Raw genomic sequence first — 16496 nt, 5'->3', positions numbered from 1 at the left:
ATATACAACTTGACTTATCACAAAACTTCTACAGAGATGGCATTTTTTTTAATTAAAGAGAAACTTTATTTTTTCCAATATTTCCATTCCAAACAGCATAGAAAATGCAATACCTACATGACCTTTCAGTTCTTTATTCCTTACACCAAGAATTTAGAATTTTCAGTATTTCTCTATTAACAGCACCATGGAGCATTGATTTAATACCAAAGTCAAAAGTTGGAGTTCTTTGTTTTCTTCTTCTTTTTTTTTTTAATGTGAACTGAATTTGTAAGTACTCAAGATGTTCTTCTATCCATCAATTCCTCATTTCTTCTTTTTTTTCTTTTTTTAATACTATTTTATTTTTACATATATATGTAAAGTTTTCAACATTCATTTTTGTAAGTCTTTGGCTCCAAAATTTTCTCCTTCCCTACTGCTTTCTTCCCTAAGACAGCAAGCAATCCACTATAAACTAAATGTGTGCAATGCTTTTAAACAAATATCCATGTTTGTCATGCTATGCAAGAAAAATGAGACCAAAAGGGAAAAACCACGAGAAAGAAAAAGCAAATAAACAGACAAAAAAAGGTAAAAATACTAGGCTTCATACTAGACTGAATATAGATACATTGGATTAAAGGATATGCAGCATTTTATGACCCTTTGGGCATAATTCCAAATTGCTCTCCAGAATGGTTGGATCATTTTACCACTCCACCAACAATGTATCAGTGTTCCAGTTTTTCCTCCAACATTTATCATTATCTTTTCCTGTCAAGAGATGGAATTTTTCTAAACTCAAAATAGCTGCTTTTAATTTGAATCATGTTTAAAAATTACCTCTAGATTTGCCCAGCTTCATGTTATACCTTAGATAGTTTTATACTTTTACTTACCTATAGCTACCAAGAATAAAATGTAGTTAATGGTAAACGTCACAGTGAGCTAGGGATGGTCATGGATAAGTGATATAAAACTTGAGTAGAAAATATTAATTTTTAAATTGACATTATTGGCATCTCCATTCTATGATATTTTTATTTTGTCAAATATTTCCTAGTTGCAGTTTGTTTCAGACTGCCCTTAGGTTTGATATTTTTGTTGTAGTGCCAAGGATAGTAGATTGGGTGAAATAAAGACTGGGTTCAAATCTTTGCAGCTTTTGGACTTCATTTGTGATTTCTGACTAAGTCCCTCAACCTCTCTGAAGGTTAATCTGTCAAATATTTGCAAAAGGAGAGAATTGGATGATCTTTGAGTTTCTTTCCATCTCCCAATGTTTGCCCCAAGTTTTGGAGCAAGTTTTTTGGATCAGCATTTAAAATAGTGTTCGATTGTGTCAGAAATGTCATACGTATCCCCTGTGAGCCATGTGTGGCCCATAACCCTCCTGAATGGGACCCTAATCACATTTTAATGTGCGGATGTATTAATGGAAAAAAGAAATCTATAAATAGGTGTGGTTTTCTAAGTCAATATCAGAGCCCCGCAGGATCTTTATTTAAGGTTAATGCATGCTTCCCCCCTCTCCCCTCCGCCTTCTCCCCCTCTTTCTGTTTGAGTTTGACACCATAGATAAATATTTGTTAGCTTGTTGATCCTGTGTTGCTGAGTTGTCAAAATGTTTTCCCTGCAGATAGGATCACAAAGTGCTTTAAGGTACAAATGGGAGATTATATGTAAACAGCACTTTGGCCTGAGCTAACAAGAAGAGAATTAAGATAATCATTTAGGGTGCTTGGCTTCTCTCTCTCTCTTTTTTTAAAAATTTTGATGGGCATCTAAATGGGTTTTAGTTTGAAATTTGACAGGAATGAAATTGACATGTGAACTTCAATTGGTGATGTTCCTTTGACCTTTATGTCTTTAGGCAACATATACCTGATAAGGGTTACAATACTGGTGTAAATGTTGTTTTAGGCCATTTGAATTTCTAGCAGAGAGGAAACTTTAGGTCTGATATTCATGCCTTGTAATTTCTCCACTTTGACTATTGGCTTTTTGCTGGTGTGGAGAAATTGGGTGAAAATATTAATCTTCTCAGGATGAATGTAGGAAGAAGACCTTTCTTTGCTTCAAGAGAAGTAATTCATCTGGGGTGTTGAGACTTTAAAGTTCAGTTGCTAGGGATTAGATTCCCAAATTATGTGAAATGGTAGGACTATGACTGTGATGATTGATTAATTTAAGTCTCCCTGGGATTTTTGTAACTGCTGTACATAATGTTTTGAAGAATTAGTTCAGCTGAGGATTGGATTTCTTGTGAAGAACATGTTTCCCCTGGGGATTGTATTTCCCAGAACTTTATATTAGTTCATACAATGTATATATGTATGTACTGCATATACTAATGTAACATTCTGGTAAACATACATAAATACAAACATGTACTCAGTATAAAGTATATATACACATGGAAGTATATGGTATGGTATATAGACCCAAGTACATATATGTATACTTTAAGCATATATTAAATATATTCATGCCTATAACATATTTATTTAGGTGAGTCATTTTTGTTAAGCATTATAAAATTGAAAGACTAAAACTAGGACAGAGCAGCATTTGGAACTATCAGTGGCATCAAAGTACCTATGAGGGAACGGTCCAGGTAGATTTTCTTGAATCCAGTTTACTGCATTGGATCTTTTAAGACTGGGATTTCAAAAAAGAAACAGCAGATTCCAATTCAATCCAATTCAATTCCAATTCCAATTGTTTGCTCTGGGAGCCCAAATTCTGTGAAACATTTTGGATTATAAATTTATTTATTTTTCTTTTGCTATTTAATTTGCTATTTATAGTACTTGAAATACCTAAGTAGCAACCTTTATTATTCCATCTATCAGTCAGTAAACATTTGGCATTCTGCTAAGCACTGAGGATTCAAAAAAAGACAAAACATAGTCTGTCTAGTTATACTCTAATGTGGGGGAGACATTATGGAAACAAATATACAATGCAAGCTATAAACTGGGCATAAAGAAACAGTCATCAGAAGGAAAATACTAGAATTAAGAAATAAGTATCAAAGCATTCACTTTTTCTAGGAAGAGCTACAGATTTTTGGAAAAAAAATATAAATATTGTAAATCTTTGAGAAACAGCATTATAATCATGAACTTTATTTTTCCTCCTTTAGGCAAAAGTCACTTAGATAAGGATTCAGAAAAGACTTATACTCCAGCCAACATATCCTTGTTTACAAAATAGGAAGATATGATGGAGATTATAAAATTTTGTCTCAATCTGTTCTGAGTCCCCATAGCGAAAAAGCATTATGAAAACCTTAAAACAAAATTAGAAAAAAAAATTTCCCTCTATTATGAGCTTAATCATCAACAAACACAAACATTTCAGTGTACAAAAAAGAAAAAAGAGAATTGGATGCGATGGGACAACTCTGCTTTGTTTATCATTCTTGGATTTTGTTTTTTCTTCTGGGACATTGAGTATTCTTTAAATATTCACTACACGACCACAAGCAGCCATGTGGCAAAGTCTTCCTATGTTAATCTGTAAAGCTTTTATATTTTTTAATATTTAATTAAGAACTGTTTATCTAGGGCTGGTGACTTGTAATCAGTCATCCACTAGCATTATTTAATGTTTCTCCAAAAAGAATTGTTTTAAGCGTTAACTGTGGGTAGCCTAGTGCCTGCCCGGAGATCAAAGTAACACCAAGAATCTTAAAGTTTGAAGATGTTTCAGAGGGCATCTAGTGACTAAGAATGCCTTGTATAACAGATCAAAGACTAGATCATTCAGCCTTTCCAAAGAGACCTCAAATAAGGTCCAGTGATATTAGAAATACAGTATCATCAGTTGTCACTCAAATTTCACTTTTAGATAGTTGTTTTCTTATTTTTTGAATAACAGACAAAAACTTGATGACATTGCTTATGTGAGGTCAGTGGCAGACTGTATGTGTGTGCGCGCGCATGCGCACATATAGTCCTAAATGTGTATTCATACACTTGCATATACATGTATATACTAAATGTATATTTTATTTGTTTGGATATATATATTATATATATATGTATATCATTTAATATCACTTTTCCCCTAAATTAAAAGTTCAACAAGCATTTTATTTTCACTTTTAAGCATTCCCTCTAGTCAGTCAGTCAGTATACATTTATGAAGTTCCTACTATGTGCCAAGAAATGTGATTAGTCCAGGGATTATCATAAAAATACAATAACCAAAAAAAAAGAGCCACAGTCTATTGGTTATTAATTTTAGCTACAAACAAGAAATATGCAAAATAAATTGAGGTAATTATCAGAGAGAAAGCATGAGCATTTCGAAAGAGGCTACTTCTCTTCATTTTAAGACCTAGTTAGTTAGTATATGTTTATAGACTACCTTTGGAACTAGAGTTTCTCTTTTTATAAATAATTTGATTGTTCTTTAATAGAAAAAATCTTTTTATTAGTTGCTTTTGATTGACCCATTTAATTTCCTTATTTCCTCCTGTCAGTGTTTTATTTAAAAACAAAGACAAAAAATTAAAAAAAAACAATATTTAAGATCATTACTGAGAGGTTGCTTAAAATTTCATTTTAAAAATATTTCAAAATCTTTTTTTTAACTAGAATTTTAAACATTTGTTTTTGATTTTCCCTCCTTTTAACTGAAAGTCATTTGAGCCAAGGAGGTCCTGATTTTTGAATATTGGGTTTGACATATGAAGTTTGAATCTGAAATATGCATTTCTTTTATGGGGAAGGAAAGGAAGGTTGAGTTAGAAAGGGATGCTAGAGGTTACTTGGATATAGATGATGGATGGGATGTATTTGTAGTAAAATACTGGAAAGCCTGTGTGGTCCTGGCAGCTTAAAGTCAATTTAAGTATAGATTATAGGAAAGAATTTTATTTATGTGTTTATTTTGCCTTGTTCAGTGAGGTAAATCTCTTCTCTTTTGAGGTTTTTGGTTGCAATAAATATTTCATTTTGTTAGATTCATTGTCCGGATTATTGTTAATTTTGACTTATTAGTTGAAGCCGAAAGACTTGACTTGAATTTAAAGGGTCTTACTTGAACCCCAAAGGGAACATTTTCACTCTTTTTCTTAGTTGCCTGACGATTGTAATCATGCATAGACATCACTAGCACATAGATAGTACACAGAATCACAGAATTGGAAGAGACCTATAATCCAACCCTGAACACGTGTCCCTTTTACAAAATCTCTGACAGGTTATCTAGCTTCTACTTGTTGACCTTTCCTGATAGGGATCTTAATTACCTCCTGAGGCAGCCTATTCTACTTAATTAGGAAACCTTCCTTGTATTGACCTGAACATTGCCTTTTACCTATTTCTCCTAGTTCTGGCCTTCTGGCACCCTGGAAAACAAGTACTAATCATTCTTCTATATCATCGTCCTTCAGATATTTAGGGCAAGTGTCTTTTTAAAAAATGTCAGATCTGCTAGTTCCTCCTACCAGTCCTAGTACGGCTTGATTTCTAGTTCCCTTACCATCCATATTGCTTTTTTTGGAATGTACTTCCGCTTGCCTAGTGACCTTTTCAAAATGTGGTATCTAGAATTGAATGAAATATTTCAGTGTAATCTGATCATGGCAAAACACAAGAATAATATAACCACAGTAGTCCAGTGAGAATTTGTTAATGGGAGTTCACACTGAAATATGATAATGTTAGCTTTTTTTTTTTTTTTTTTTTTTTTTTTTGGCTGCTGTGTAACTGTTGACTTATGGAATAGGCAGTTGGCCTAATGTCCATCCTGCTGTCTCCACATCCTGTTCCCCAATTCTTTTTTTAAGATGAATTGTCTGATCATATATACCAAAACAAGAACCTTCTATGCTTGACATTTATTTTAAAATAATTTTTGGACTTGTGCTCTCCTTGTCTTGTGATAATGGATGGTCTGAATGGGGGTGGGGGGAGGATAATCTGGGTCAGCTATTCAGAAGCTTGTGTTCTTCTTCTGAGGTCAGCATAAATTTAATTTTTACTGACAAATAAAGCACCAAACTGAAGATGGGTGTACAGAGGAGTGAGGAAAGGAGAGTGGGTATGTGCTCATTTGGGACAAGTTCCTTTCCTCCCACCCCATTATCCTTTGCTCTCTTACATCTCCAAAATCTGTGACTTAGAGATCTGCCAATTTTTCAGGCACTGAAGGCAATGTTTATCATTTACAATGTCCTTGAAACTATAAAGGGCCTTCTAGGTCCTAGCTTCTTATAGCTTCTCTTCCAAACCTCTGATAAAAATATCTTGGATTTCCTAGTGAAACCAGAATTTTTTTTCAGGGTAAGAATAAATTCAGAACTTGATCAAAACTTTGGTGAAAACTAATAAAAATTTTTTCATCTCCCTTCCCATTAACCACTTGCTTTCCCATGTATCCAGTGAAGCTTCCAAAACTTTGAAAAATCTCTGATTTTAGCAGTATGGGTATACCTCCCTATATCCAGATTGTAATTCCACATGCACATTATTTCAGTTCTAGATGGGTTAAAATGTTATTTAGAAGCTGATCTTTTTGGTGATCTCTCTGTACTTGGCTAACTTGGTCCTCAGATCCTGTACACATACTCATAGCCCAGACTGTACCGAACAAGACCATTTGATGAAATGACTCCCAAAGTCTTTTCTAGTTCTAAATCTATGATCTTGTCTAATTTATGTTTTTGTGAAATCAAAACCTCATTATCTTGAGAAATCATGACTCAAAGTAAAACTTTGCTCTACCTAAGTAGAAAAAAAAATTAACATGTTGAATTCTGTGATTTACATTTTGTGTAACTATTCTCTTCTTTCTTTTCTTTTTTTTAGGAAAGCACCAAAGTAGTGCAACCAATATTTTTGGGGAAAATTATTGAATATTTTGAACACTCTGACTCCCCTAACAATGTATCTTTGAATTGGGCCTATGGCTATGCTGCTGCTTTGTCCTTCTGTACTCTAATTTTGGCCATATTGCATCATCTATATTTTTATCATGTACAGTGTTCAGGAATGAAACTTCGAGTAGCCATGTGCCATATGATTTATCGGAAGGTAAGCAAATTTATATATTTCTTTGTGCAGTACTAGTAAGTTGTTTGTAAAATACATTGTGTTTAAGTTGACTTCAGTTTAAAAGAATCATTGTAAAAATATTTCTTTAAAACCAAAGAATCATTTTATAAAGTCAATGTTTGTAAAATCTTCTAATCTTTCTTTCTTTCTTCTTCTTCTTCTTCTTTTTTTTTTGTGTGTGTTATATTACATTTGTTTCAAGGAAGCTGTCCAAGTATATAGTATATTTCCCATTTGAGATCAGATAAAACCAAGTTGGAATCTTAATGCTTTTGACCATAGACTTACTAGAAGCTTTTACCAACATTGAGTTGAAAGTAAATTGTAAGTTATATTTCTGATAATTTCATGCAGATATATATAAGGCAGTGATATATTTTCTGTGTTTAAAAATGAACCTGGGCAAAAGAAAGTTTAAAACTCACTTGGCTTACAGTGACACAAAAAATTTATCTATAAAATGAAATCTTTTCTATTGCCTGATTATGCAGTGTAGTAGTAGAATCATAACCATCAAGGATAAAGTTGTAAAAATAGCTGAAAATGTCAACTTTCCACATATTAGTTTCCAAATAAAGTTCTTTATTACAAGAGGGTAATTTCTTAGTCCTATTTGTTGAAAATGAGTGGGATAGTTGCAGTGTGGATCCAGTTTCAGTGGGGATTGTTCATAGTATTATAATACTTGTTTTATTTCATAGTATTATAATCTTGTTTTATTTCTTAGTATAATCTTGTTTTTAATCTTGGTCACTGATTCAAGCTTGTATCAAATTGTTTGGACAGCTTACTATTTGATTTTGGAATCATCCTCACTTGTCTTCCTTTTAAAAAATTTATAATCTTAACACCAATTAAAATGAACATTGCATATATGCAGTAGAACTGAAAAAGGGGATTGTGTGTGAAACTGATGCTGTGTTATATTTTTTTTTTTTAAAAATGTGTATGTCTGGTTTGTCTGTAGTTTTGACCTTTCTTAGTAAAAATGATTGAATGATCTTTTGTTTCCTTTTTTGAGTTGGGATAGTTGGGGACATAATCCCATTCCATTTTCCCTTCTTCCTTTTTTCCTTTTATTACAGTTATTTAATTTTAAATTTTTCTCCACTTACATATAAAAACAATTTTAACATTAATTTTTAAAACTTTGAATTCCAAATTCTCTCTTTCTCTATTCTCAACCCCTCGTTGAAAAGCCAAACAATTCAATACAGGTTATACATGTATAGTCATTCAAAATATTTCCATAGCAGTCATGTTATGAAATAAGACATAGGCCAAAAAAAAATTCAAGAAAATAAAAATAAAAATTAAAAAATAATCTGTTCAGATACCATCAATTTTTTCTCTGGGAATGGATATTTTCCATCAAATGTCCTTTAGAGGTTTTTGGATCATTGTACTGTTAAGAATGGCTAAGTCATTCACAGCTGATCATTTAGCAAAATTGCTATTATTTTGTAGACAGTACATCTCACTTTAGCATCAGCTCATTTAAGTATTTCCAGGTTCTTCTGAGAGCATTTTACTCATCATTTCTTATAGCACAGTAGTATTTTATCATATTTATATACAATAATTTGTTTAGTTATTCTCCCATTGAAGGGCATGCCCTCAATTTCCAATTATTTGCCCCAGAAATGAGTTGTTATACATATTTTTGCACATATAGATTCTTTTGCCTCTTTTTAATCTATCTTGGGATATACATCCACTAGTGATATTACTAGATCAAAGGATATGCATGATTTTATAGACTTTTGGGCAGTTCCAAATTGCTATACACAGTGGTTGCATAGTTCCAACTTTTGTCGTTTTCCTTTTCTGTTCTATTAGTCAATCTAATGCGTATGAGATAAACCCCAGAAATGTTTTAATTTGCATTTCTTCAATCAATAGTGATTTAGAGCAGTTTTTCATGTTGTGTATAGCCAACTTTGATGACTTCATCTGAAAATTGTTCATATCTTTTTATCATTTATCAATTGAGGAATGGCTCTTATTTTCATAAATTTGACCGAATTCTTTGTATGTTTGAGAAATGAGTTTTATCAGAAAAACTTGCTTCAAATTTTTTTCACAGTTTTGACTGCTAATTTTATTTCCCTTCATAGCCCTTGTATCCCTCACCCCATTTATTCTATTTCCCATTCTATCCCCTCACCCAATTTATTCTATTTTCTCTTTTCACCATATTCCTTCTCAAAAGTGCTCTATCCCTTCCCCCAGTTGGCCCTCACCATGTCCCTTCTTTTATCCCCTTCCCCTCCTGTTTTTCTGTAGTGTAAGATAGATTTCTGTACCTAATTGAGTGTGTATGTTATTCCTTCTTTGGGCTAGTTCTGATGAAAGAAAGGTTCACTCCCGCTTTCACCTTGCCCTTTGCCCCTTCACTCTAAAAGCTTTTTCTTTTCTCTTTTATGTGAGATAGTTTATCCCATTCTAGCTCTCCCTTTTCTATTCTTCATTTCTACATTTCTTCTACATTTCTTTTTTGTCCCTTACTTTTATTTGTTAAGATATTATCCCTTCTTATTCAGCTCACACATGTTTACACACACACACACACACACACACACACACACACACACACACACTCTCACATTCCTTTTAATTGCTCAAATAATGAGAATGTTCCTGAGTTATAAGTATCATTACAGTTGGAATGTAAACAGTTTAACCTTAAATCCCTTCTGATTTCCTTTCCTATTTAATTTATGTTTCTCTTGAATCTTGTATTTGAAAGTTAAATTTTCTATTCAGCTCTGTTCTTTCAAGAATGCTTGAAAGTCTTCTATTTCATTCAATTTCCATTTTTTCCTCTTAAGTATTATATTCAATTTTGCTATGTAGGTCAGTCTTGGTTATAATCCTAGCTCTTTGCCCTCTGGAATATCATATTCCCAGTTCTCTGGTACTTTGATGTAGAAGCTACTAAATCTTGTGTTGTCCTGACTGTAGCTCTAGAATACTTAACATTGTTTTTTCTGGCTATTTGCTGTATTTTCTCCTTGAGTTAGGAGCTCTGGAATTTGACTAAAATATTCCTGGGAGTTTTAATTTTGGAATGTCCTTCAGGAGATGATTAGTGGTTTCTTTTCATTTATATTTTACTCTCTATTTCTAGAATGTTCAGGCAGTTTTCCTTAATGGTTTCTTGAAAGATATTATCTAGGCCTTTTTTTGGGGGGAGGGGGGGATAATTTCTTTCAAGCAATCCAATAATTATAAAATTATCTCTCCTGGTTCTATTTTAGGTTAGTTGTTTTTCCCATATTTCAAATTGTTTTCTATTTTTTCATTCTTTTGGTTTTGTTTTTATTATTTCTTGATTTCTTGTGAAGTCATTAGCTTCTATTTGCTCAGTTCTTTTCTTAAGGAATTATTTTCTTTAGTGAACTTTTGTACCTCCTTTTACATTTGGCCGGTTCTGCTTTTTAAGGAGTGATTTTCTTCAGTGGATTTTTGTTTCTCTCTTTCCATTTAGCCAGTCCTGCTTTTTAAGGTATTCTTCTTCTCATTGGCTTTTTGTACTTTATCATTTTGCCTACACTGTTTTTAAGATGTTACTATTTTTTCTGTCTGTTTTTACCAAGCTGTTAACTCAATTTTCAAGATTTTCTCGCATCACTCTCATTTCTCTTCCCAGTTTTTCCTATTCCTCTCTTAACTGATTTTTGAAATTCTTTTTGAATTCTTCCATAGACTTCAGAACAATTTATATTTTTCTTGGAGGCTTTGGATAAAGGATCTTTTACTTTGTTATTTTTTTCTGATTGTGTGTTTTGCCTTCCTTTTTCTGTTTCTTGTTTTATTGTTTTTGATCTTCATTTTCTTTTCTTTTTTTTTTTTATTAAAGATTTTTATTTTCAAAACATATGCATGGGTAATTTTTCAACATTGACTCTTGCAAAACTTGGTATTCCAAATTTTCTCTCTTTTTCCCCTACTCCCACCCCTAGATGGCGAGTAATCCAATGTATGTTAAACTTGTTAAAATATGTAAACATATTTATACAATTATCTTGCTACACAGGAGTAATCAGATGAAAAAGGAAAAAAATGAGAAAGAAAACAAAAAGCAAGCAAACAACAAGAAAAAGAGGTAAAATACTATGTTGTGATCCACACTCCGTTCCCATAGTCCTTTCTCTGGGTGGAGATGGCTCTCTTCATCACAAAATCATTGAAACTGGCCTCAATCATCTCATTGTTGAAAAGAGCCACATCATCAGAATTGATTATTATGTAATCCTGTTGTTGCCATGTAGAATGATGTCCTGATTCTGCTCATTTCACTCAGCATCAGTTCATGTAAGTCTCTCCAGGCCTTTCTGAAATCATCTTCCTGATCGTCTCTTACAGAACAATAATATTCCATAACATTCACATACCACAATTTATTTAGCCATTCTCCAACTGATGGGTATCCACTCAGGTTCCAGTTCCTTGCCACTACAAAAAGGACTGCCACAAACATATTTACACATGTGGGTCCCTTTCCCTCCTTTAAGATCTCTTTGGGAGTGAGATTATAAATAAATTAGAAGAGCCTAGGATAGTTTACCTCTCAGACCTGTGGAAGAGGAAGGAATTTATGACCAAAGAACTAGAGATCATTATTGATCACAAAATAGAAAAAATTGATTATATCAAGTTGAAAAGTTTTTGTACAAACAAAACTAATGCAGACAAGATTAGAAGGGAAGCAATAAACTGGGAAAACATTTTTACAGTCAAATGTTCTGATAAAGGCCTCATTTCCAAAATATATAGAGAATTGACTCTATAAGAAATCAAGCCATTCTCCAGTTGATAAGTAATCAAAGGATATGAACAGACAATTCTCAGACGAAGAAATTGAAACTATTTCTAGCCATGTGAAAAGATGCTCCAAGTCATTATTAATCAGAGAAATGCATTTAAGACAACTCTGAGATACCACTACACATCTGTCAGATTGGCTAGAATGACAGGGAAAGATAATGGGGAATGTTGGAGGGGATGTGGGAAAACTGGGACACTGATGCATTGTTGGTGGGATTGTGAACATATCCAGCCATTCTGGAGAGCAATTTGGAACTATGCTCAAAAAGTTATCAAACTGTGCATACCCTTTGACCCAGCAGTGTTTCTACTGGGTTTATATCCCAAAGAGATCATAAAGGAGGGAAAGGGACCTATATGTGCCAAAATGTTTGTGGCAGCCCTCTTTGTAGTGGCCAGAAACTGGAAACTGAGGGTTTCCTATCAATTGGAGAATGGTTGAGTAAATTGTGGTATATGAACATTATGGAATATTATTATAAAAATTACTGTAAAAAATGACCAGCAGGATGATTTCAGAAAGGCCTGGAGAGACTTGCGTGAATTGATGCTGAGTGAAATGAGCAGGACCAGGAGATCATTATATATTTCAGTAACAATACTATATAATGATCAATTCTGATAGACCTGGCCCTCTTCAACAATGAGATGAACCAAATCAGTTCTGGTAGAGTAGAGATGAATTGAACCAGCTACACCCAGTGAAAGAACTCTGGGAGATGACTAAGAACCATTACATAGAATTCCCAATCTCTCTTATTATTGTCCACCTGCATTTTTGATTTCCTTCACAAGCTAATAGTACACTATTTCAAAGTCTGATTCTTTTTGTACAGCAAAATATCTGTATGGACATCTATAAATATGTAGTACTTAATATATACTTTAACATATATAACATGTATTGGTCAACCTGCCATCTCGGGGAGGGGGTCGGGGGAAGGAAGGGAAAAATTGTAACAAAAGGTTTTGCAATTGTCAGTGCTGAAAAATTACCCATGCTTATTATCTTGTAAATAAAAAGCTATTTAAAAAAAAAAGCTCTCTTTGGGATATAGACCCAGTAGAGACACCACTGGATCTAAGAGTATTCACAGTTTGATGGGCCTTTGAGCATAGTTCCAAATTATTCTCTAGAATGGTTGGGTCATTTCACAATTACACCAACAATATATTAGCCCCAGTTTTCCCACATTCCCCCCCAACATTTGTCATTATCTTTTCTTATTTACCTTCTTTTCACTATAGTAACTTACACTGGCCATATTTTTTTTCATTTTTTCTTTTCATTTTATTTCCACCAGCCTATTACTTGACTTTTAAGTCTTTGTTAAAGTAGGGCTCTGCTTCTATGGTGGAGAGTGCACTGCCCCAAGTTTCAGGGGTTTTATGCAGCTGTTTTTAGAGATACTTCCAGGGATCTGTAAGTTTCCAGTTCTTCCAAGGAGGTTTGATCTAAGGAGATTTGTTTCTCTTCTGTGCTTTGTTCTGTTTGGTGAGCAACTACAGGCACTCTTTTCTGCCCTAGAACGAAGAGCAGGATTCCTACTCCACCATGGCAGCACACTCTGATGTTCTAGTGCTTGTCTTCACTCTGGAACTGCCACCCAGAACTGTGACCTGGGTCCTGCCTCAGTGCTATCAGAGAGACCTCCCTAATCTCCTTCTGACCCTCACTGATCAGTTGTCTTTGGCCTTCTGGGGGCTGAGAGCTCTGGAAGCAGCCACTGCTGTTAGTTTAGTGGCTCTCAAGGCCTGCTTTTTTGCTGAGTTCAAGGCTTACCTAGCTTGACCTGCGTTAGACTCTTCTATTCTTTCCTGCCCACCTTCTTTGTTGTCTTGGGCTGAAAAACTGTTTGCTCTAGAATTTGTTTAGAGCCGTTGTTTAAAGGTCTGTGGAGGAGTTTGGGGGAGAGTTGAAGTCCTGACCTTAGTCCACCATCTTGGCTTTTCCTCCCTCCTCTTCCATCCCAATCTAACTTTAAACTCCCCCATTAAAAAAGAAAGAAAAACAAAACCATTGTAACCAATACTATATATGACAGCCTATCAATATTTGGAAAACTTCTGCTCTGTTCTAGCACTTAGATAGGTGCTGGATTTAGAAATATAAAGAAGGCCTTAATCCCTACTTCCAAAGGGATCAGTTTCATCCTAACAGGGGAGATGAATGTGGATAGAAATATATACACAAGAAATATAAAAAAGAATACTAATACAAATAAAGTAATTAAATACTAGACATTTTGAGAGAGAGGGGGTACTAGCAGTTGAAAGAATCTGGAAGGCTTCATGAAGAAAGTATACATCCTGGAACAAAGCTAATTTTTTTTCTTTTCCCTCCATCAGGGAAAAGGGGTTATTTCTGGGAATTACATTCAAAATGAAGTGGGCAAAAAGTAGTTCCTTTAACAACAGGCACAGTTACTATTTGAGCAGTTTTGGAAAAACCACTTAACTTGAGCCTTAGCTTGATCATATGTAAAATGGAGGTGTTTGTATTATGGCTTTTCCTGGTTATCTTACAAGATTATTATAAGGGTAAATTTTTTAAGATGTATGTAAAAATGGCAAGTGGTATTCAAGGAATTTAGATTTTGTCTTTTTTTTCTATGTGGGTCAAGAATTATTCTGTGTGTATGAATCTACGTGTACATATGTAGGTATATATAATTTATATGTATATGTATATTTCAAATGATCTACATTGTATATCAAGGTTTAGCCCCTCTAATTATGGATGTGTGACTATTTTATAATTCTTTTGTGTGTTCTATTGATTTAGTAAAGAAAAAAGGTAGAGATTGCAGTTGTACTAGGTTCTCTGACCTGGTGAATTATTGTTCGCCTATTTTTCTTCCTATTTCCACTAATACCCTGGAAAGTAGTCCTTTAGCCTCTGGGAAATATGATCCACCTTGGTTCATTTGCTTACTAGAATGTGTGCACCTCCCCAAGGTATTAATTTGCTGGGTACCTTATCACAACAGAATTATCCCTTAAATGTAAAAAAAAAGCTCTCAAAATTCACTTGAAATACAAGGAACATAGGAATGCTAAACTCCTCTAAGAAATAAATTCTTAATTCTAGTAACATACAGAAAATGGAGAAATAAGATTCTTCATCCCTTCATATAGGTTAGTCCCAAGGGCTGAAAACTGGTGTCATGGCAAAGCCTTTCTCTGTGTTGTGCCTTAGTGTTTGTGATTTTTCCTTCCAGTGATACCTTGTCTTAATCCTGATGCCTGGGAGATAATTAAGTTGAATTACATCAACAGGGTGACAGTTAAATTATTAGTAGTTAGTGGTTTTGAATAGCATCGTGGGAAATGTACTTTGCCAAGCTTGTTGAACACGTAAGCGTGTTAAGAGTTCCTTGGCATTCACCTTCAGTTTTTGATTTGTGACTACTTTTTTGGCTTTTAATCTTTTGCTATTTTTGTAGTACCTGTGGGTTGTATAATGGAAAGTTAAATTAGTTTGAGTCATACATCTTTTTCAGATCTTATTCGTTCAGTCATTCAAAGTGCTTGGTGATGGGTCTGTAGGAGTTCTTTGAAGCATCTTGAATCAAGCAAAGAGTGTTCTTTTGAATGGGGGCAGTAGTTTTATTTCTCTTGCTAATAAAGGTGACCCATAATCCCATGGTCAAACGTGGGTTGAGTATTAAAATAGTTATTTCTTTAAAATCTGAAATAAAGTGAATGCAAACTAAACTGTCACTAATAAAAATGTTTACAGATAAAAATAAAACAGTGACAGTAACAAAGAAACAGATAGTTGAGTAAATTATGAATTAAAAATTTGTTGAGCAAATATAAGTGGGTCATGGATATAGAGCAATGTACTTGAAACTATCAATCTAGTTTGAATTAGTGGTGCTTCAGCCAATTCATTTGAGCGCATATCTTATATTTGGGATTTATAGAGCAAAAATAAACCAGTGACAGTAACAAAGAAACAGATAGTTAAGTAGATTATGAATTAAAAATTTGTTGAGCAAACATAGGTGTGGCATGGATATAGAGCAATGTACTAGAAACTAGCAATCTAGTTTGAATTAGTAGTGCTTCCAATTCAATTGAGCACATATCTTGTATTTGGAATTTATAGAGAATACACTGAAGGACATTCTAATTTTGTGGATTCATTTAGTGAGTACTCATTCCAACAAAATAGGACAGTAATGCTACTTCTGTTCTTATAGAGAAGAAATTTATATATTTTTGTGTGTGTGTACATACATACATGTGTACAACTATATATAAGCTAAGACACCTTTTACTACTTGGTAGCTCAAAAATGGATAACACAATATAGTATTATTTATATTTACAAATATGTGTATATACACATGTGTGAATAACCATATGTGTGTGTGCGCTTAATTACACATATGTGCATATACATACATTTATTTGTGTGTGTGTGTGTGTGTGTGTGTGTGTGTGTGCATGGAAGAAGTGCCTGACACATGAGAATGGCATAATTATTTTCATATGTTCATTTAACTGATGTCAGGATTAAGATTATCAGCACTGATTCTCTTAACTCCTTAGTGTTTATTGCATAGACCTTTACTGCTTGCCCTATTAGACTGGTTTGTCCAATTG

At 33.7% G+C, this 16496-nt stretch overlaps 1 protein-coding gene across 1 annotated transcript in view; it reads left to right on the top strand.

The window, feature by feature from the left end:
- ABCC4 (ATP binding cassette subfamily C member 4) overlaps positions 1-16496 on the top strand; it is a 271583-nt gene that overhangs the window by 63291 nt on the left and 191796 nt on the right. The window contains 1 exon segment of the mRNA XM_051984011.1: positions 6807-7031. Coding sequence (XP_051839971.1) covers positions 6807-7031 — 225 coding nt within the window.

The sequence above is a fragment of the Antechinus flavipes genome, chromosome 3 (genome assembly GCF_016432865.1).
Source record: "Antechinus flavipes isolate AdamAnt ecotype Samford, QLD, Australia chromosome 3, AdamAnt_v2, whole genome shotgun sequence".
In the NCBI taxonomy this organism is placed as follows: domain Eukaryota; kingdom Metazoa; phylum Chordata; class Mammalia; order Dasyuromorphia; family Dasyuridae; genus Antechinus; species Antechinus flavipes.
The sequence above is the reverse complement of the archived record's forward strand: the minus strand, read 5'-3'. Positions and strand labels throughout refer to the sequence as shown.